Source organism: Melospiza melodia, chromosome 6 (genome assembly GCF_035770615.1).
Source record: "Melospiza melodia melodia isolate bMelMel2 chromosome 6, bMelMel2.pri, whole genome shotgun sequence".
In the NCBI taxonomy this organism is placed as follows: Eukaryota; Metazoa; Chordata; class Aves; order Passeriformes; family Passerellidae; genus Melospiza; species Melospiza melodia.
In genome coordinates, this window is record NC_086199.1 from 31,705,775 (window position 1) to 31,727,818 (window position 22,044).

At 33.4% G+C, this 22,044-nt stretch overlaps 1 protein-coding gene across 10 annotated transcripts in view; it reads left to right on the forward strand.

Moving 5' to 3' along the window:
• RYR3 (ryanodine receptor 3) overlaps window positions 1-22,044 on the forward strand; it is a 197,045-nt gene that overhangs the window by 159,498 nt on the left and 15,503 nt on the right. For 5 of the 10 annotated variants that reach the window (XM_063160506.1, XM_063160509.1, XM_063160515.1 and 2 more), the window contains 20 exons: window positions 381-512; window positions 1,344-1,456; window positions 5,371-5,467; window positions 7,054-7,163; window positions 7,968-8,019; window positions 8,708-8,758; window positions 9,048-9,147; window positions 9,355-9,434; window positions 9,795-9,871; window positions 11,545-11,618; window positions 11,861-11,878; window positions 12,369-12,449; window positions 12,815-12,903; window positions 13,283-13,411; window positions 13,742-13,846; window positions 14,792-14,873; window positions 15,220-16,541; window positions 19,810-19,868; window positions 20,850-21,018; window positions 21,607-21,693. In XM_063160506.1, the coding sequence (XP_063016576.1) occupies window positions 381-512; window positions 1,344-1,456; window positions 5,371-5,467; window positions 7,054-7,163; window positions 7,968-8,019; window positions 8,708-8,758; window positions 9,048-9,147; window positions 9,355-9,434; window positions 9,795-9,871; window positions 11,545-11,618; window positions 11,861-11,878; window positions 12,369-12,449; window positions 12,815-12,903; window positions 13,283-13,411; window positions 13,742-13,846; window positions 14,792-14,873; window positions 15,220-16,541; window positions 19,810-19,868; window positions 20,850-21,018; window positions 21,607-21,693 (3,027 nt within the window). Of the gene's footprint in view, window positions 1-380; window positions 513-1,343; window positions 1,457-4,193; window positions 4,294-5,370; window positions 5,468-7,053; window positions 7,164-7,967; window positions 8,020-8,707; window positions 8,759-9,047; window positions 9,148-9,354; window positions 9,435-9,794; window positions 9,872-11,544; window positions 11,619-11,860; window positions 11,879-12,368; window positions 12,450-12,814; window positions 12,904-13,282; window positions 13,412-13,741; window positions 13,847-14,791; window positions 14,874-15,219; window positions 16,542-19,809; window positions 19,869-20,849; window positions 21,019-21,606; window positions 21,694-22,044 lie in introns of all 10 variants that reach the window. The other 5 variants (XM_063160504.1, XM_063160508.1, XM_063160510.1 and 2 more) reach the window with 2 other exon arrangements.

Consider the following 22,044-nt stretch of genomic DNA (forward strand, 5'->3'; position numbering starts at 1 on the left):
CCAGCTGTCTTTTCCAGACTCCAAAAAACAGCTTTACACTCTCAGTACAAAGGTTCTGCAAACTGAACTCAATCCCAGTACTAAATCTGCTTCCTTATTTTAAATGAAGTTAAAAGGAATAAATAAGTTGTAAGGTACTTTATTTGGTTTAATGAAATAACAATACAGAACATTGCTTAAGAATTTAATTCAATTGTCCAATAATATGTGGAATCAATGCCATTTTTTGGACCAGCTAGCAGATGTTAATTTGGTCTGAAAGGGGACAGAAACTGAGGATATTTATAAGTTTCTTTATTATACGATGGGAGTAGAAGTAGTGTCAGTCAAATTCATTGCCTTCATTCAGCAGCTTACAAATGAAATATGTTGGGTTTCAGTCTGATGATCCAGCTGTGAAATGGCAGCTAAATCTGTACAAAGACATTTTAAAGAGTGATGGACCTACTGACCCTGAGAAAAATGTGGAGCGTGTGCAGAGGATATCAGCTGCTCTGTATCATCTGGAGCAGGTAAAAAGCCAAATGTCTATAGTGTGTTTATTTTTGAAAAAAAGAGGTTTTTCCTGGTAGAGATTATTTCAAGTACAGTGACTGCCATCATTAAAGTGTCCAGATAGAACTTAGGGGTTTGTACATGTGTGATGCAAGTACCCATGCACATACAGATGTGCATATATGAAAGTTTTCAATGTAATCTGTTGAAGTGCCTCCATTTAGCTGCAGGGAAAGCTCAAGATATATTTCTGCAAAACTGCATGAACAGTCATATGAAGTAAAGCACACAAATTATTTCCATACTGTAGCAGAAAACCATTTTGATTTTAGGAAGAGATGTTTGCTTGTGCACTTATTTTTGATATATTGATTTAGCCTGTCTCCAATTTCTGCAGCATAGGATGCTGTAGCAACTTTTGACTTGCTTGCCTGTTCATCCAGTTGATGCAATTCAAATAAAGGAGTTTGTGCTCTTCCTCATGAAGTTAATCCATTCCATTCACAAATTATATAACACAGAAATATCTTCACGTGAACAACTGAATATGCATTGTTGGAAAGAGAAAAAATAACTTTTGAAATTTACCAAGTGGTCCCACATGAGGTATTCTAACATATTTAATATTCTTGTCTGAGTTAACGGAGAGATTTCTATATAGAAGGTCCCCAGTATTTTTCCTTATTAATAAAAAAAATAAAACCCCAAAAGAACATTTTTATCAGATGATGCAGAGCATTGGTAACATTTTCTACTTTGCTAACTAGCTAACCACTAGCTGTATAGAAAATTTTTTGATGAAAGTTGAAAAGTTTCCATTGCATATACTATAAGATATTTTCCTATAGGTTGAACAACCACTGAGATCAAAAAAAGCTGTTTGGCACAAACTCCTGTCAAAACAACGCAAAAGGGCTGTTGTTGCATGTTTCAGAATGGCACCATTATACAACCTGCCAAGGTAAGTGGCTGAAAGGTTTATTTCTTCATAACTTTTGTTTGCATTATTTACTGAGTGCAAATACTGCCTGTGTGTTTACCTAGGTGTTTGTTGATTGTTATGTGTATGTAATTTTAAGAGACAAGAATTGATTAGTCATCAGCTAATTCCTCACAGGAGCAAAATAGTCATCTCATGGCAAATAATCTGAGTGGGAAAACACCCTAAGAATTACATGCTTCATTTTTGTCAGTTATTCTGTATAGTTCCTCAACTTGTCTGTGAAAACCATTCAGATGTTGCTGTTTCTGTCCATTTTTTGTCTCTGATTTGTTGCTCTTTTTACTCTTTATTCTCCTGTGTTTTGTCTTTGTTTTTGCTTTTTTTTAAATTTTGCTCTTCCTCTCCTCTTGCATGAACACTTCATGCTCTGTAGCTTGTCTGGGCCAATCTTCAGCTACTACATCAGAATGTTATATGAATTAAAGTGACTATTGGGATATAACAATGATATTTTAGACTCTGCTTCTTATTCCAGTTGAATGCATATACCACAAATTCCAAAATAAAATGCATCCTGTGCCTGGATCCAATTACTCCTTTAAGCAGAGTAATAAGATGATATATTACTGGAGTAACTTCCTTTACTCTGTTTCTTCTCAAAACACCTGAGTTTTATTCAGATAAAAGTTAGCGCATGTTTAATTAGGCTTGCTTCTCTCCTCCTGCAATTTTTCACTTTTTTTGTTTAATATTATTATTCAAAGATTTTTGGCAAAGTCTTTAACTGAAGGGTTGTGTTGGATTTTAAAATCCGTTTATTAAAGAAAATTTATGCACTTGCTGTAAAGGTCTTTAGCTGAAGGTCTGTAGCTGTGCCACTAACACGCTGGAGGAATACTAGGTTTGCACTGGGCAAATAAAAAGGCAGTTTATACCATAAAAAGCACACAACCTTCCTTTACAAAAATGAGTCGTTCTAGACTATAATAGCTTCTCCAAGTTATTATACTACCACCAGGCCATCTTTAAAGAACCAAAAAATGGAGAGGATTAAATACAACATAAAAAACTGCCCAGTATCAATCTTTGCATCTTCAAGAGCTGTGTTTGGCAAAACAAGAGGAAGTGGTATGAAGAAACACCATTTCAGTGCAACTGTTTTATGAGCAAGTTTTTTTTTCACAACCATATTCTGTGTTTGTAAATTCTTAAAATGTTTAGAATAAATGCATGACTGCCCAAATGTTAAAAGGCCTCCTCCTTTTTTTGCCTTACAAAGCACCCACTTTTATTTTTTACATTTGAGGTTGACAGAACACTTGCCAAGAGGCAAAGTGGGTTATGAATCTTTAAATTCTTGACTTTTTAATTTTCAATAAAATATGGAATAATACCATATTGAAATTGAACATTTACATGTCTGTAATTTTTTAAAAAATGTTTTTGTGTTAAAAACTTTCCTCAATCTTTTTGTTCTCAAACTTTTGGAAGATTTTGTGGAGCAGTTTACTCCTAATTTAAATATGAATATGAGGCAAATCTACCCTGTTATTTCATTTTGTAGTTGCTAAAAATGAACCCTCATAAAAGTATTTTTGTCTATTAATTGTGTTCTCTGCACTTCAAAACAAACAAGAGTGAAAACACGGTTTAAACTTAAAATCTTAAAGTCGTGGAAAAGTTTGGGTTGGAAGGGACCTTTGAAGGTCATCTATCCTGATCCTGCTGCCACGAGCAAACTTCTGGGTATATTGCTCAACTGACAGATTCAAACCAAAGTTTTTTAAAGTTCACTAGCTTATAGTCACTTTTTTCCTAGACAAATTATAGGATCCTGACAGGAAAATAAGGCTATCACACTATTATAACAATCTCCATCATCTAAATTGACAGTGTTGCTCAGACATGCCTGAACCCTTGGGAGATTATTTCAAGTGGAGTATGATTTGTTCTAGGAGCTATTTAAATCTCTTTGATCCAGAGTTTAAAATGCAGCCCTCTATCTTGTCTATTTCTTCATTTTAGTTGCAGCTTTGTATTGGGAGTGTTAGTTCTTTGATGCTAGAATCAATTCATTTAAAGTGCAGTAAACAAATATTATAGTATTAACCTTTCCTTTATCCTAGAAAAGATAAATCTTCAGTAAATAATAAGCTTACTCTTTTGAAAATTTTCCAGATATTTAGATGGCTTTCAGTATAGTTTAATTTTAATCTCAGAGCTTAAGATAATTTTCTGCAAAATTCACTCTAATGTCTATCAGTTTTTAGGAATTTCAGTAAGATATTTCAGAAACAGACATGTCTGTTGATATGAAAGTGTTTGTTAAATCACTGACAAATTACTTTAACTTCTGCCACAAATATTCCAAGAACTCCTTTTGATGAAAAGTTTTGTAGACACAAAACAAATAGCTATATTTAAAAATATATATATTTTTCAGTTAAATTAATTAAACATCATTCAAGTTAGGAAGTAGTAATTCTCCATGCTCTGTGTTTATTGAATGTACATGGCTTTGAAAAAGTGTGTTATGTGATAAGTGTTTTCTCTGTGATGTGTCTATGTTTGATGTTTCAAGGAAATTAATTTGAAAAAACTTTGTCTTATTGTCTGTCATCTGTATATGCACATAGATACAGCAAAGTTGTACATGGCAATTTTTCAAGCACGGTTTACGATACATTCTATCTGAGTACTTTATTGAATTTAACTTGTGCCTTTCTTCAATGAAAACCTATATGCTTTTCTTCAGACACAAAATTAGCAATTTCTTCCTGAGCACCTTTCAACGTGTTTGGCTGGAAAAAGTACATGAAAAAACTCAGTATGACAGGCTTATACTCAAGTTAACGGTAATGTAACTTGTGGAGAGCCTCTTGCTTATGCGCCCACTTCTTCCTTCCCAGCCATGATTTGATATTATCATAAAAACATGAATTTGTACAATTTTCAGAGGGGATTCTGATTGGTCAGTTTTCAAAATTTTATAATAAAACAACACCAGTGTCAGCAAGTGAGCCTAAAGTGTTGACTTAACAGCTATTTCATTATAAAATACTGATTCGTGTGCACCTTGTATTTAAAAGGTATTTAATGGTGTATATGTAGTGCATTTTTATAGCTTTTTTTGGTGGCAACTGATAAAAGTAAATGAAAAGGCTGCATGGAACAGCCTTTCTAGCCTCATGTAGTGCAGCTCAGAAAAAATTTTTTCCCCAAAATAATGTGAAGACAGATTTATTTTGCCATTATTATGTGTAGTCTTATTGCCATGAGTTTATTTTCTGTGGAAAGTTAAATTAATGAATAGTATACAGTAGTAATTCATATGACTTAGAGTTTTCTAAAATTGGTCATTTTGTAGAGCAGGTTTTTATATTTCTAATGCAACTCTTTGAGGACATGCTAATACGGCCCTGATTTAGAACTGGAAGACAAGAAGCTGAGATTAGGCTTCTTTCTGTGGAAGAAGGCAATGATTGTCTTTAGATGCTATGCTGGAAAGCACTTGATAGTTATTTTGGTGTTGATGGCCAGTGTCTGCTGTCTTGATGTTCTAAATCTAGCAATTTGGATTTACACCTTGTAGATGTATACCGCACTCACTCATTCTCAGTCTGTTCAAGTGTGTGTTTTTTTCATGCTTGCATTAAGGTATCAGTCGTGCAGTTTCATGTATAATGTATTTTAAGCCTCTCTTAGCCTTCAAAATAAAAAGTAATGTATACATATGTGTATAAAAACAGTAAGAATGTTCAAAAGTACCTGCAGGTTTGTCACTGAATGTTAGTTATGTTTTGCATTTTGTTTCACTGACCAATCAGAGGATCAGAATTGTACAAATAAGAATCCTTACTAACCATTAACCATCTGAGCTGTTATACTCTGTTCCGTTACCCCTCTTGATCTCACTTTCACAACCCCCCCAGGCACCGTTCTATTAACCTCTTCCTCAATGGCTATCAGAACTTTTGGATAGAAACAGAGGAATATTCATTTGAGGAGAAACTAGTTCAGGATTTGGCTGTAAGTACTGACATAACTGGGCATATATTTCAATGCCCACTTCAGTGTGTATTCTATGTATCTATTATAAAACATATTTAATTTTTGTGTACTGTATGCATAAACTTATAAAATATTAATCCTTATGCTTCAGAGCATAAGGTAATTTTCTGCTGTGGTTAAAAAGACATTGTCCTTTGATGCACACTGAAGTGCATTAAGGTGATCTGTGCCTTCAGACGAGCTACATGATACTCATTCTTGGGAAGAGAAATGGATTAGATAACCAGTCAGACTGTTGTTGTTGTCATTATGGTAATTCCTATGCTTGTATATATATTATCTTATGGGATTTTTTAAAAGCTTGATACTAGTGATCCTTTTCCCTTTTAAATTTTTTATGCATAATTAATTTTAACATTTTCAGCTTTGATACAAATTATTTTTGCTGTTTTCCTTTTTGATGCATCATAAGAATAAGCAGCCATATTCAGCAAAAATGCAGTTTACCTGTGTACTTGATAAAAGTGATTGGTAAACTTTGGGATTTTGGTAGTGAACATCAGTTCAGAATGCCTACTGCTCTTTCTCTTCCCTCTGTGTAGTTAACTTGTCAAAAATACCTCCAAGGAGCTTATCTCCCCAGTCTCTAAACACCAGGAAAGTTAATATACAGCTTCATGGATCACATGAAGATGCATCAGGAAGTGCTTCAGTGTTAGCAGAAGCACTCATGTTGTGCTTTTTAAAGAGCCATTATACCTGATATTGTAGAGACACAGAATGCTTGGGTTGGAAGGGACCATAGAGATTATCTAGTTCCAACCCCCTGCCATGGGTAGGGACATTCTTCCCATGCTCTGGACAATTATATGGTCAGTCTGATTGACTTTGTTGCTTCCTGCTAAAGGAAAGAATGAGGCCATTAATCAAAGCAATTATTTCAGATTTCCTTGAGAATTGAACTTCTATAATTAAAATAATTACTGTAATTACAATAAATGTACAATAACTAGTAACTGTACAAAGGTGTGATAACACAAGTAAGGTAAGGGTAATAATCTGTTCTTTGGCCGGCTCTGACTATGTTGTATTTTTAACTGCCAAAAAATGTTTGAAGTTTACAATAATGAGCATTAATTGAACCAAGGTTACTTGGAAATTATATATGAAAAGATTGTGGATAGTGCTAGTCTGAATAGGATGTATCTGATGATGTTATTAAAAATTATTCCAGTACCTACTATAAAATAATTGAGCTAGAACTTCCTTTCAATTCAACTGGAGATGCATGATTTCTCTTTAATAAGGCTTCCCCAAGATTTCCCCAGTCTCATTCTCAATACCTTGCAAATGAGAAAATTCTAAAGTTACAAAAATAATGAACAAAAACCATATATTTTTATCTCTTCAGAATCAAACAGGCACATAATGTTGCCTGTTTCAGGAGTTACAGGTTATGCTGTAAACTCCTGAAAAGATTAATACTGGCAGTTAATGTAAATTGGATAGAATAAAATTACTGAAATCCTTTCCTAAGCTTAATTAAGGAATTTTTTTTTTTTTACTTATAAAGCTTAACTTTTATATTCTAAATCTTGAGACAGACATCTCCAAAAAAAGATGAAGAGGAAGAAGAAGAGACTGAGAAAAAGCATCCTGATCCACTTCATCAGATTATCCTCTATTTTAGTCGCAGTGCTCTTACAGAGAGAAGGTAAAAGAGCTGTGTGAAAAAGCCCATTGAATAAAAGCACAAGTAACTGAATTTTTAGAAACATTACCAAATGGATTTAACACAAGTGTAGTTCATTATTGTACATGGTGAATACCTTTTTCCCTCTTAGTTTCATTAGAGTTTTCCTGTATTTAAACTGAATATAACCTTTACATTGAGATAAATATTGACTATTTTTGACATTTTAAAAGCTTAGTAAATACCCAATGCAGAAATGATTGAGCATGACTTCTCCTGGAAACATGAATTCTACAGAAACTGCAGGTTTAATCAGAATACCTTGCCCTGGTTTCTCCTGGTAATTAATAGATGTGTGTTCTTGGTTTTGATATTCATTACATTTCACAATGTAAGTCAGAAAAGGTTTTGTTGATGTTTATGAATCTCATTGCCAGCTTCTGTTTTGACTTTAGATTGTTGATTAGAATGATTAGATTTTTATGAGTATTCCAGAGTTTCATATACTTTTTCTGTATGACTAATAAAATCTTGCCATCTAACAATTATAATTATTCTAATTTATATTTCCATATTACTTTTCTGCACCTTCAACAGCTAATGATGACTAAGTTGAATGCACAAATATACCTTTAAATTGTTTGAGTAAAAACTTAGAGATTTGGATTTAGATAAGAGAAGTCCTTCATGACACAATTTTCAAGATTAATAGCTTATCAAGTAGACTACTTTAATAAAATACATTTTAATAAAAAGGCATATGAATTCTTTATATTAATATATCATAAAATTAATATAATTAAAAATATTTTTTACTCTTCACAGCAATCTAGGACATGATCCTCTATATATTGCCTATTCTGCCATGATGGCAAAGGTAAGTACATAATTTCAAACTCCATCCCTCACTGCATTTAGGTACTTCCCATTGATTTTAGATGTTTCTTAAATCTTTTCTTTCTGTTTCTTACATGGACTGCTTGATAATAACTTCTATATTTTTAATGAAGCAAATGCAGTTCCGAGTTTTACGTATATGTATAATGAGAAATTTCCTATGTTAAAGCAGTACTATAACATTTCAGTAGATGCAGTCCTGTTCCTTTCACTTGACACGTTTTTTTCATATAATTAACTCCTGAGCAGTTTAAACCCATTAGTTATCTTCATTCTTTGGGTAATGATTTTTGGGTTAATACTTGAAGTCTGTCAAAGATAGGTCAGTTTTTTGCAACATATTGATTACAGCTGACTTGTGATGAGAGGTTGACTGTGAAGAGAAATATCATGGATATAGTGATATGGCACAAGTTTATAGAGCCTGCAGTTACAGGGTGTGTATGTAGTTGGATGAATACCCTGAAATACTCACATGTTAGGGAATATCAGCTTCTTAGTGCAGATAAGCACAAATATTTGCAATTAAATGTTTTTAAAATCTTCTTAATACCTTCAGTAATTGCTTGAAAAATTATTTGGCAATTTTGTAGAAATAGTATAGCAAAAGTAAGCATTATGTTTCTTAATAAGCAAGATCTTGTGATTTCTGTTTTTAACATCAAAAGAGCTGTCAGGAAGAAGAAGAGGGAGACGAAGATAAAGAAAAGACATTTGAGGTGAGAGTTTAAATAACATTTCTTTCTCACAATCTAATGTGAAAGTACTTTAAATATGTCCAGTGGAATAAATGCAAAAATAGCATAACACATTGTGTGTTGAACACAGTGAGCTGGTTTACTGGGTTATTCACATTAAAGAAAGATGGGGTGTTTTGAAACTTTGGAGTCAAACAACCCATGGATTTTGGAGGCAGATGGTCTTCAACAACTTCAGATTTCTCATCTTCCTATTTTTCCTGGATCCATTCCAATCTGTAGTCTGTTGTCATTTTGTTCCCAAACCCAGGAGAAAGAAATGGAAAAGCAGAGAACTCTGTATCAGCAAGCTCGCTTGCATGATCGTGGAGCTGCTGAGATGGTCCTTCAGATGATCAGTGCAAGCAAAGGTAATGCTCTGTGGTATCTTTGAAGCATAGAGAGGAGTACTATGTCATTGTACCTATCATGTAGCTATCATAAACAGCTTCTGTACAACACTTAATGAGCCAAAATAAATGCCAGTAGCAACTGCACTAAGTAAAACTTCCAGACTGTGTTTCTGATTGAAGAGCTCATAACTACAAGTTTTAAGGAGTGTATCCTTGTTTTGACAGGTCATACAGGACCCATGGTTGTTGAAACACTGAAACTTGGTATTGCTATTCTAAATGGTGGAAACACCATAGTGCAACAGGTAATGCATTTCCAACTACTGTGAGTCTTGCTTGCATAAATGAGGCAAGCAATTTTGACAATTTTAGTATCCTGTTGTTTAAGTTAATGCACTTAATTTTAAGCCAAACAGTGAAGAAATGTCAGTGTGTTTTTGGTGCAAGGCAATTATATTATTTTTTTGCCAGTGATTTGCATTTCAAGGAACTAATTCAGGAATTTTTGAATTCTTATAATTTCAATATCATTAATTATAAGGGCACTTATTACCTTTACTATTTTAGTTTAGTTTATAAATACTATTAATAATTAATTGCTAGTTATTTTTTATTGTATATTGTTAATGTTGTATTTTTTCCCTTCAAAAATATACAATATTTAGAAAATGCTAGACTACCTGAAGGAGAAAAAGGATGCTGGATTTTTTCAAAGCCTCTCTGGCTTGATGCAGTCCTGCAGGTAAAACCATAAGTCGCATTATTACAGGTTCTGTTTTACTCATATTCACTGGCTTACTGCTCAGTTCAGGTGGATGCATTAGATTTAAATTACAGGAGTCACAGGTTGTAGAACTCTTGTGGGAAGTTTTGTGAATCACAGGAACAGCCTTTTAATCTTTTGGAGTATTCTTCCAAGGGAGAAAATAAAGCAAGACTGCACATGCCTTTGAAGACTTAGTTTGAAGAGACAGAAAAATAAAATGTAATGGCTCCTTTACTGATCCTAGATCCCTCAAGGTTTTTGTCTGGTAGGTTGCAAGGATGGAGAAGAGCCACCACTAAGGGAGAGACAGGCCAGTGGAGCTTTACTAAGCTTTCAGTTCCTGCACATTTCTGGCGAGTTGCGTAATCGCTGTCTCTTGTGAATCCTCTGCATATATATCAGCTTTGTTAGAGTTGGCATGTGACCAGTGAGACTCTAGCAGTCCATTCCCTTGATAAAACAGTTCAAATTAGTTGGGGTAAAGGACTCCCATGCATAAGATAGAAAATTTCTGGTGTTTTTGATTACTCTTACAGTAGACAACCTCCATTTTTCAGCCTTTTAAAAAAGAACCAGAAGCATTCTGAAGGAGTAGACTGGGAATTAGAAGTGGAGGAGCTGTATGAATAGAAGATAAAATGTGGAAAGAATTGTGACCTGTATTGCAGAAATTATTGTTGAATAGTTGCAGCCTAATTAAGCAATATCTGCCTTGTCACTTTTTCATTTATGTAGAACACTTTAGCAGAGATTTGCTCAAACAGGCCCTGCTGTAATATTATTACCAATTGTGTATATCTATTTTTCAGGATTTCATTAAAAGAGCTATTGATAAAATTACTGGAACAGATAAGAAATTATAAGAAAATAAAATTATGCTTTAAGAAATGCTTTTGGTTTTAATGATGTCACTAGATTGAATATGTGACTGCATTTCTATTTAACTGAACTAAAATTAGATAATGATAGAATTTTATTGGAGGTTTGAATGAAAGTATTCTAACTGGGTGGTGAGAAGAATCATGATTTGCTATTCCATGTGCTGAGCTATGCCAAGTTAACAAAATAAAATTCAGATATCAGTGTCTTTTGACCTTGGAAGAGATGGAACCTCTCAACATTTCTTTCTTGTTCATATAGAATCAGGAATTCCATACATTTTCTGAATAATATAACCATGTTGTATTATAATATTGTAATATTCTGTAATAATATATACAGAAACAACATAATAAAAGTCATAGTGACAACTTAGTGGAAAACAGTGTGAGAGAGAAACAACGGCAGTATTCTCCTTTAGTGGTAGGTTTAAATCAACATAAAGAGTAATATTTCAGGCTCTTTTTACACTCCTCATTTGTTTGTACATGACACTGTGAATGTCATTGTCAGGAGTGAAGTTAAGTAAATGGTGAGACATGACCTGAGACTCATTTCTTGTCAGAATTGGACACTGGACCCTTAGTTTCATCCAAAGCTCATTTATTTAATAAGAGTATTAAATAAAATATGAAGCAATGCATGTTGTTGTGGGTCAAGAGTAGTAGTTGAAAGCCTCTAGAAATTTTGTAGAAGAAAATTATTTTCCATTGTTTACTATAGTCCTTTTTCCTGTTTGTGCTGTTGTTTTTCTTTTCTTTAAATATAAGTGTTCTTGACTTGAATGCGTTTGAGAGACAGAATAAAGCAGAAGGCCTGGGAATGGTCACTGAAGAAGGAACTCGTAAGTAGAATGAAATTGATTCCAGTAGTGCTTTAAACATTATTTGTGCTTCCTTCTTTAACTTGAACTGTTGTTTACTGTGACTTGAGGTTTCTGTTGTTAAACTTACTACAAGTAATTCTAGGCTCTGGGTTCTGAATATGCTTTTTTTTTACACTATCTTTAGCAATAATTTTTAAGAAAAATATTGTAACTTCCAATATTCTTATCTTGTATTCTTGTTATTTTTCTTTGATCCACAGTCATCGTTCGTGAGCGTGGTATGTTTGGGTTTACAGTTTTTGATACTATTGTTGCAAAAGTGTGTTGCAAATACAGAGAGAAATCTCTCATTGCATCTTCTCAGATATCTTTAGGTTTAGCTTTATGGTCTGCAGCAGGTTGTGTGTTTAGCTTGGATAAAGAGTTTGATGCTTACTAAAGAAGTGTCACTCATATTTAAGGCATGATTTTAGTTATGACTAACAATTTACTTATTAGATATATATCCTGTTGCCTTTTTTTTTTTTCAAATTAGTGTTCTTTTTTTAACCATGGATGCATTGGAGTGCTAAATACTTTGGCTCTGCTTTTTCTGTCTCAGTTTTTCTTTTCATTATTATCAGTCTGTTTCTTTTAAATTGCTTTAACGCTTTTAAATACTGATTCTTTTATTAAAATTCCACTTTAAAAGGTTACTGTAGGATTATGTGTTGTGCATAATTAATCATAGCAATTGTCACATAATCATTGTATTTATATATTTTGAAGGTGAAAAAGTCTTGCAGCATGATGAATTTACTCGAGATCTATTTAGATTTTTGCAACTTCTCTGTGAAGGGCATAACAATGGTAAGAGAACTGAATTAATTTTGTAGAAAATGTGTGGTGAGTCTGTTCCTAAACAGAGTGCAATAAGAACCAATGTTTTCCTCTAATGCATTAAGTTTCCTGAGGGGAAACTGGCATGACAACAATTTGAATTGAAGAATTCAATTTGATTTTTTAATTCTTAATTTAATTTCGGTATGTAGCATATTACTAGTAAAGCCTGTTCCAAGTCACCGGGATAACAATTGTCCACTTATACGTACACTGGGTCTAAAGCTGAATTTCTACAACATAAGCATCTGTATCCAACAAGATATTTAAAATAGAAAAATAATGTATTTTTTTCCTTTGTATACTAACCAAGCACAAATCACTTCTTATTTCAGACTTTCAAAATTACTTACGTACTCAGATGGGCAACACCACAACGGTGAATATTATCATTAGTACTGTTGACTATCTCTTGCGTCTTCAGGTGAGGAAAAAACAGATGAAAATGGAGTATAACATATTAGCTTTCCTTCACTTCTTTAGATTCACATTTTATTGGAATCAAACATGAAAATTCTCTCTAAGAGATACCTAAAATGAAGAATTTTTAGTTTTTTCGTATCTTTTTTCCTTTGAAAACAGATGACATTTCAGAATTCTATGTGGAATCAGATGTCTGATAATGGTTTTCATTGTTCACTTCTGAAGAAAGTGAAAAATATTATTGTAATGAGAAATAGTTTGACACAGATATGCTAAATTTCATCTGAATTACTGATTAAAGTTTTGGTGATACAAATACAGGCAGTAAATACGGCATAGAGAATTCAAACCTAGAAAATGTAACATTGTTTTTTTCTTAGGAATCCATCAGTGACTTCTATTGGTACTATTCAGGAAAGGATGTCATTGATGAATCAGGACAACGTAACTTCTCTAAAGCTTTGGCTGTCACCAAACAAATATTCAATTCTCTTACAGAATATATCCAGGTAAACAGAATGTGTTTCTCAAGATACTAACAGAGAAGTTCCATGCTCACACATCATGATCATGTTCTTTCATCAATTTGTAAATGCTTTGCACATAATTTTTTTAAATTTTGATAAAGTTACATGGAATCACTGGACCAGTGTAAAGTGAGAGCTAAAACATGCAAGCATGTATGTATTTAACAGGATACAATTTGGTATTTGTGCACTAGATACCCAGAGATCTTGGAAAACCTTCTCATATAGCTTCATGGCTGCCTGAAACTTCTTTTTGATTTGTTTTGGTTTATTTGACATAAATAAAAAATATGTTTTTCTTAATTTTTTTAGGGCCCTTGCATAGGTAATCAACAGAGTCTGGCTCATAGTAGGCTGTGGGATGCAGTTGTTGGCTTTCTTCATGTGTTTGCCAATATGCAAATGAAACTTTCACAGGTATTTTCAACGTTAATTGTCTGTGTACTCACCTTCACTAAAACCAAACTTGACATTTACAGCTCAGTTACACCTTTCTGGTAACAAACGTGGCAGTTTAGTCCCTTTCTCTCTCTTGCCGAAACTGGAGGATCTGTCAGAGCAGAAACACCATTAAAAGCACTGAACATAAGTGGGTCAAGAGAAAAGCTGAGAAAGAGCCAAAGAGGGAGGGAGTGTGATATTTGGTCAACTTATGCAGTTAATTAATCAAAGACAGAGAGCACGGGGACACAGGCACTGTTTATTTCACTGTACAGAGCACAGTCCCACTCCACAGCCTCAGGATTCTGTGTTCTTCTGTGACTTCTGCTTAATGCATCCATGCACTCAAACTCTGCACTGAATGCAACAGTGCAGAGAGTAATTTCCTTTCTTATTCAGTGTCTCTGCTATCCTCTGACTTACAAGATTTCTTCCCACCCTATAGAAATATATCAGAATTTTGAAACTAGTATTTAGGGCCTTAATGTCAAACACAAATCTACATTAGACTTAGCATGTTCTAATCAGTTCTAGTTCTCTTTGAGTGGTAATGGATAATGCCATGAAATATTGCCAGTGAAGTGAAAAAGGATGGATTTCCTCTGAGACAGATACTTTCAGATCTGTGTAGCAACCAATATTTTTTGTTTGTTTCTGCTGTCCCTTACCTGCACTTTGGTACTCCTTAATGCTTTATTAAAGCTTAACTTTATGGTGTTAATACCTCTGCTGCAGTAAGCTGCATGTTGTATTAGACTTCTGATTGCAATCATAATACAATGACAATGAAATGTTGCTGAATAATGTAAATGAAATTTAGCTGATCATCTTTGATACCATTTCTCTCTAAATTTATTAAGTTTTCCATATAAATACAAATTTAAAACAATCTTACAGTCCTTTGTTTTTGTTTTTTAATAGGACTCTGCTCAGATTGAATTGCTTAAGGAGCTGCTAGATCTACTAAAGGATATGGTAGTGATGCTCTTGTCACTGCTTGAAGGTTGGACCTGTTTTGCTTTTTGGTCAAATATGATTATCTCCCTTTCCTATTGTAAAGCACTATTCTCACTTCCTAGTGTAAAGAACAATTATTACATTCATCTTTCTAAACTGCTTTTTAATTGCCTATATTTAATCTTTGGGTAAAAAGACTTTCTTCATATTTGTTTAAGAATTATTCTGGAATATACGTAGTCCTGAAATAGAGGGCTGCTAGAGAAAAGCATGTTGGAAGAAAAAAATACTAAGATTTAAGAACATTTTTGTTCTGTTTTCAGCAGAAATATGAAATGTCATTATTTAAAATGTAGCTGTCAAATAACTTTCTATTATAACACACTACTTAGGTAACGTTGTAAATGGAACTATTGGAAAACAAATGGTGGACACGCTTGTAGAATCATCTAGCAATGTAGAAATGATTTTGAAGTTCTTTGACATGTTCCTGAAGTTAAAAGATCTGACTAATTCAGATGCTTTCAAAGAGTATGATCCAGATGGTAAAGGAATCATTTCCAAGAAGGAATTTCAAAAATCAATGGAGGCTCAAAAGCAATACATACAGTCAGAGATTGATTTCCTGCTGTCCTGTACAGAAGCTGATGAAAATGACATGTTCAATTATGTTGACTTTGTGGAAAGATTCCATGAACCAGCCAAAGACATTGGATTTAATGTAGTAGTATTGCTTACAAACCTTTCAGAGCACATGCCTAATGATCCACGCCTTCAGAGCTTACTTGAGCCTGCAGAAAGTGTTCTTAATTACTTCGAACCATACCTTGGCCGTATTGAAATAATGGGTGGGGCCAAGAAAATAGAAAGAGTTTACTTTGAAATCAGTGAATCCAGTAGAATGCAGTGGGAGAAGCCACAGGTGAAGGAATCTAAAAGACAGTTCATATTTGATGTTGTAAATGAAGGTGGAGAGCAAGAAAAAATGGAACTCTTTGTGAATTTCTGTGAAGACACAATTTTTGAAATGCAGTTAGCATCCCAGATCTCTGAAACAGATTCATCTGAGAGGCCTGAGGAGGAGGAAGAGGCAGAGCCTGCCTATGTAGTGGATATTGGAGATGATGAGGAAGAAGAGAAGTCCCTGGAACCTGCTTCAGCTTTTGCAGTGGCCTGTGTTGCTGTGAAAAAGAACGTTGCCAACTTTTTGAAAATGGTCACTGTGAAGAACCTTAGGAAACAATACAGGAAAGTAAAAAAGATGACAATAAAAGAGATGGTGAAAGTGTTTTTCTCCTTTTTCTGGATCCTATTTGTAGGGACATTCCAAATATTCTTTTCTATAGTGTGGGGGATATTCCAGATTCTTTGGAGCACTGTATTTGGGGGTGGCCTGGTTGAAGGAGCCAAAAACATAAAAGTTACAAAAATATTAGGGGATATGCCTGATCCAACACAGTTTGGAATCCATGATGATGTTATGGAAGCAGAAAAAGCTGAAGGTGCTGAGCATGGTATAAGAGCTGAACTCGGGGAGTTTGTGAAGAGTGAAAAAGGAGAAGCTGACATAATTGCAGACATTTTTGGCATTCCTACAAAGAAAGAAGGATCAAAACATGGTCATGATGCTGGACTTGGAGATATTGCAGAAATCCTTGGTACTGAGATCCAAACACCTTTGGAAAACACAGTTCATAAGAAAAAAAGATTACAGGTAAATTAAAGAGATTTTTATATTTTTTAAAGATAATATTAATAATTATAATTCCAATAATAATAAATTACTGAATTTTAATAACAGATTTATTTTATATTTAACTGGTTAATATATATTGTCAGTAAGAACTTACTTTAAAATCTCTACACATTTGAAAACCCTCAGGAAATTTTAGCCCAATGTTTAGATTTCAGTGCAGTAAATTGTTACTGTTCATTTGGACTTTATTCAAAATATAAACTGCTAGCAAATTCCTAGTCAAAGTTTTTGCTTTAAATTATTTATGGTCTTGTTTATTCTGCGTACCCCATTTTTTCATAGTATACTTCAATTACTTTCACAACTTATTATCTCCATAATAATGCCTTATCATTAACATTGTTCTTCTGTATGCTGTACATGCAATAGAGTATCCTGTTTTCCTATTATTTGAAATATATTGGCCTGAATTTATTGTAAGTTTAATGTTTATTGTATAATTATTCTTTACTCTTTTTCTGGTTTACAAACAATACATTTTGTTCCACTCAGCTGGACTAAAGAGAATATTTTTCTGTGTAAAAATAGACAGAACTAAATGTCAAAACCAATTCATTTATCATATTTGGAAGGCACTATGTTTCACTTTACATCTCAGGTCTGTTTCTACGTGTTATTCAAAAACATCTTTTCTCTCATCGTTAACTCACCTTTTTATGATATATTTTCCAGATATCTTCAAGATAAATCTAAACTGTGCAACTTCTTAGTGCATTATTTTCTCTTAATTTGTATGTTTTTCTCCAGATTCTGGTTCTTGCCTAAATGGAACTACATTTTTTGCATTTGTTTTTCATGTGTGTTTATTAAAACATTTTTATATGTGGACTTGAAAATTGCAGTCTATTAAAATCCTGTCTCATTTAGCATAAATATAATGTGGTATTTCAAAATAACTTTTAACACAAGAATCTTGGCAGGTATAAGTAAACACATTAGAATTTTCTTCAATAGTTGAAGTAAGTATTTTAACTCAGATCTGAAAAAACAATTTAGAATATGCTTTGCTTTACTTTGATTTATACATTTCTTACAGATGTGTTTTATACTACTGATGAAAATGCTGTGTAATTTTTGCAGATAGTTTAAGTCATTAATGTGAAGTCAGTTTGCAATTTGTCCAGCTTTTACCTTTGATATGTTAGGTAGTGAAACTTACCAAAGCAGTGTTTGCACTAATTCTGTATTATAGGAATTGCTATTCGTCTCACATTGTGTATATAAATGCTCACATAATCTAGCTAGAGGAGTGGTTATAAAGACTATGTGGAGCTCAAAGCAGAAATAGCAGCGTAAGAATCAAAAATTCCCTTCAAGAAGTCACTATGTCTTTCTTAGGCATCTGCAATGATAAAATTCACACAAATGGATAGAAATACAAAATCAGGTCTATATACTGGAAAAGTGTACTGATAAGGTCAGTGACATTTACCACATAGCCAGAGAAACTCCAAAATAACCTATGGAATCATATATGCTGGAGCCTTTCCGGAGTTTGCTTTTACTGTAAGGCTCTACAGGAATCTCCGAGTTATGTGGGTTCACAAATTAGAAGAGTAGTAGTGACATAACAGTTTGCTGATAAATCTAATTATTGGTAGCAATAAAATCAAGAGCTAACTGTGAAGTTACCTTAAAATAACAGATAAAAATCAGGAAAGTGATCAATACAAGAGGAAAATTATAATTTTATCTGTAAAATGCTTCATTTTGATCTCATTGTTACTGTTCGAGTATGAAATCTTGGGAATATAACTGAGTTGGACAACATTATTACTTCAGTGATGATGTCAGTCAAGCAAACTTAAATTTTGAATTGTTGAGAAAGGAAGAGAGAAAGCCCCCACATTATTATGCTCCATGAATGTTAATTTATCTGTGTCTTGAAGATCAGGTTCCCTCACTTCAAAAAGAGTGTGACAAAACTGGAAAAGATTCAGTGAAGATCAATGAGCTGGTAAAGCTGGATATGGAACAAATCTTGTAAATGGAATTGAGAAAATTAAGGTTTTTCAGCCTGGGAAAGAGAAAATTGAGAGCATATATGGATAAGATGAATAGTGATTTATTCATTCTTCTACCACTCCATCCCTTAGAAGAACCAGGCATCATAAATGATCTCTCAATTATCCTCCACCAGCTAGAGATCTTAGGGGAGATTCTTTGTGAGAGAGTTACACCTCCATTGTTTACTAGGTGAAGTTCCACCTGACGTCCTTGTGTATGTGAGATGCACAAGGGAAGATCAACTTAATAAATTCTTTCCTATATCCTTTTCCCACATACTTGTGGAAGATAGGCATCCAGATGAGTAGTGGCAGAAACTTTAGGTAAGTGTATATATGTGTTAACTGGAAATGTAGGACCAAGAGAAAACTGCTGTCTAAGCACTTCAAGAGAGGATTGAGTTAGGACAGGTTTTTGCAAAAGGGAGCAGAGACAAATTTAGATTTCTTTTTGAGTCAGGGCATGCATCTCTTGGACTTCCATTGAAGCTTAGATACTTAAACTGCATTTGAAATGAGTTTACTTTGATCTTGTAACACCCAGCCTAAAGGTGTGTGACATCCAGGCCCCATCTTCTTTGCTGCAGTCAGCCATCTGTAAAATTCTGCATTGGTTTTTCCTTATCTCAAGGGAAAGCTGTAAACACAACACTTAAGAGGGTTGTGTGGTGTGCCAATAAAGGTTTAATGAACCATCAGCCCAGATAAGATAAACAGCTTGAAGAAAACATTGTGTAACTAGAAGTTATTTAAGTATTTGTTTTCAGTTGCATTACTTGATCACAGCTAAGTAATTGAGTTTTGTAATATCTGATAATTACAGAAATGTTTTTCAGATTTTTGATGATAACAGTAATATATTGTTTCTAGTTTCAATCAGTAACTCCACTTTGTGGGTGACCTTAGTATCAGGATATGATCTGGGTGTAGTTACCTTCATCCTCAGCTGGTCACATAATTTGCCTGATCACTGTGTATATTTAAGTTTTTCAGTCAACTGGACTAGTTAGAATATTGATAACATTATACAGAAAAAATTCTACCTTTTTCACTGTTAAAATATAGCCTGAACCCCCTATCTTTAAAAATCAAACAGTAAAAGTGCACAGTGCTATAAAAATATTATTAATTATTTTGTTTGTTTCTTAGAAGACAATACCTAAAGTTACCAGAATTTTATCTGAATGGATCCATTTTGACAGTTAAAATACTTTTTCTAGATATCTGAAATTGCAAAAGAAGCTGGAACACAAAGAAAAGCAGAAGCTGAGAAGGCTGAGTAAGTTAATTTTACAAAATTCCTGTTTAACTCCTTGGTGCTTCCTAATGCTAAATAATTTGGCCAAAATAACACAAGAAATGCTCAGTATTCAAAGAACTTTATGTACACTTTGTCTCATCAGTATTTTGAAAACATACTAAGGGGTACATCCTAAGTATTTTGCAAATATACTAAAAGATGGCAGACCATGTCACTGGGCAACACAATGGCAATCTGATTTTTGTGGCCCTTGACAATTATGCATGTATAGATCTGTGGCCATTGTCTCTTTAAAAATTCCCATAACTTCCTTTAAAAATGAGCACCAGTGTTAAAAACCTCTGCAACTTATTATGCTTTCTGCTTTCCCTACTACCCACTACAATTTTCATGGAAGTTTTATTGGATCATTAAAACACAAGATTTAACTAACCCAACTATTTTTATTTATTGCTGTTTTATCAGATCTTGACAGCAGATACATTCCTTTGTCCAGTCGTCCTATATATGACTGCTAAATCATATTTAAAATACTCACCTTGCATTAGCAGCATGCTACTTTTAAGGAGCATCCTGTCTGCCTGGAGCTGCAGCCACATTGTAGTAAAAGATTAAAATATTTTGCACAGACAAACAAAAGGTGTCCAAGAGATTCTAAGAGATTCAAAAGCTATACATAATTATATTTTTTTTTCCATTTTGCTTCATGTTTAAATATTTACCTCAGAGTCATTTGTCTTTCTCCTATCTGCCTAAGTTAATTTTTTAAATATCTCATAAAGGTCTATACTTTAAGACTTTCATATTGATACCTCAACATCATGTCACACATATGGAAGCCCAGGTTTTGAAGTTTTTTTGTTAGTAACTAAATTCTTCTAAAGCTACATATAGTACAAAAACTAAATTTTAAGGCCAAAATTTATGAACTCAAATTCATTTGAAATTAATGCATTTACATTTGGCTAGATATTTTTGTTTAGTTAACCTTTCTTCTAGTATGGAAGATGGCGAGAAACAAGATAAAGCAAAGGAAGTACAATCTGAGCAGCTAGAAGAGGGAAAAACGAAGAAAAAGAAGAGAAGGCATGGACAAAAAATTGAGAAACCAGAGGCTGTTATGGCTAACTTCTTCAAAGCTTTGGAAATTTATCAGACAAAAATGCTTGTAAGTTTGTCTTAAATTCTTTAATAATTGAATTTTCTTTATAGAACCATTTTTTGATAATTAGGAGAGAAATGTCATCAAGGAAAATTGGGTATCAGTGTTCAGATGATTGGCTGTAGTCAGTCTGTTGTGATTTTATAATACTTTTTAGAGTTATACAATTGAGTGTTTCTGTGTGTAGTTTGTAACAGGACAGATTAAGCTCCTGAGCTCCTTTTTAGGAGCTCCCTATTTTCCATAATCTAACTTCTAGAGTCTTTCACTCTACTTTGTATTTTTCTTTGTTTTAAAACCACGAAATGTTGAGTTCTCTGAAAACTCTCAAGCAGGTTTTTTGCAGTATTCTAACATATCTTTCCACACTTTCTGTTTCAGACTCTCTGACTTATAATTCTAAGGCCATTATTTAAATTCCATTTATCATGAAAGAGGGGAATAGGCTGCCAGGAAATGCTCTTGCTCGTTGTAAATGATCTATGAAAGAAACACAATTATGTATTTGTGGTTTTAAAAATCTTGCTATCTGTTTTTCTTCTTTTGATATTACTCATGGGCTACCTTTAATTACTTTTTATTTTTTACTTTCAGCATTACTTGGCAAGAAATTTTTACAACTTAAGGTTTCTTGCTCTATTTGTTGCATTTGCCATCAATTTTATTCTTCTGTTTTACAAGGTAAGATAACATTATTCTTTAAATATTTTTGTTAGTACCAGAAGATACAATAATTTAATGTTTGTACTACTCTGTTTTTATTTTATTCAGGCTGAATGAAAAGAGATTTATTTAATTTCTCCTTTGTAGTTGAATTTCTAGGCACTTTTCCATTTAATCACATAAGTCTGTTGTTGTTTGGACTGTTGATCTTGTTCTGTGAAAATTGAAATCGACTAAAACAATTCAAATGTCAAAACTGTTGAAATATTTTTCTTTAATTTGTTCTCAAGATATTAAGAGACTTCAGTTAATCTGATTATTCTCAGTTACTTCTTTTTTTTATAGTAGGCTACAGCTCTTTTTGTCTAG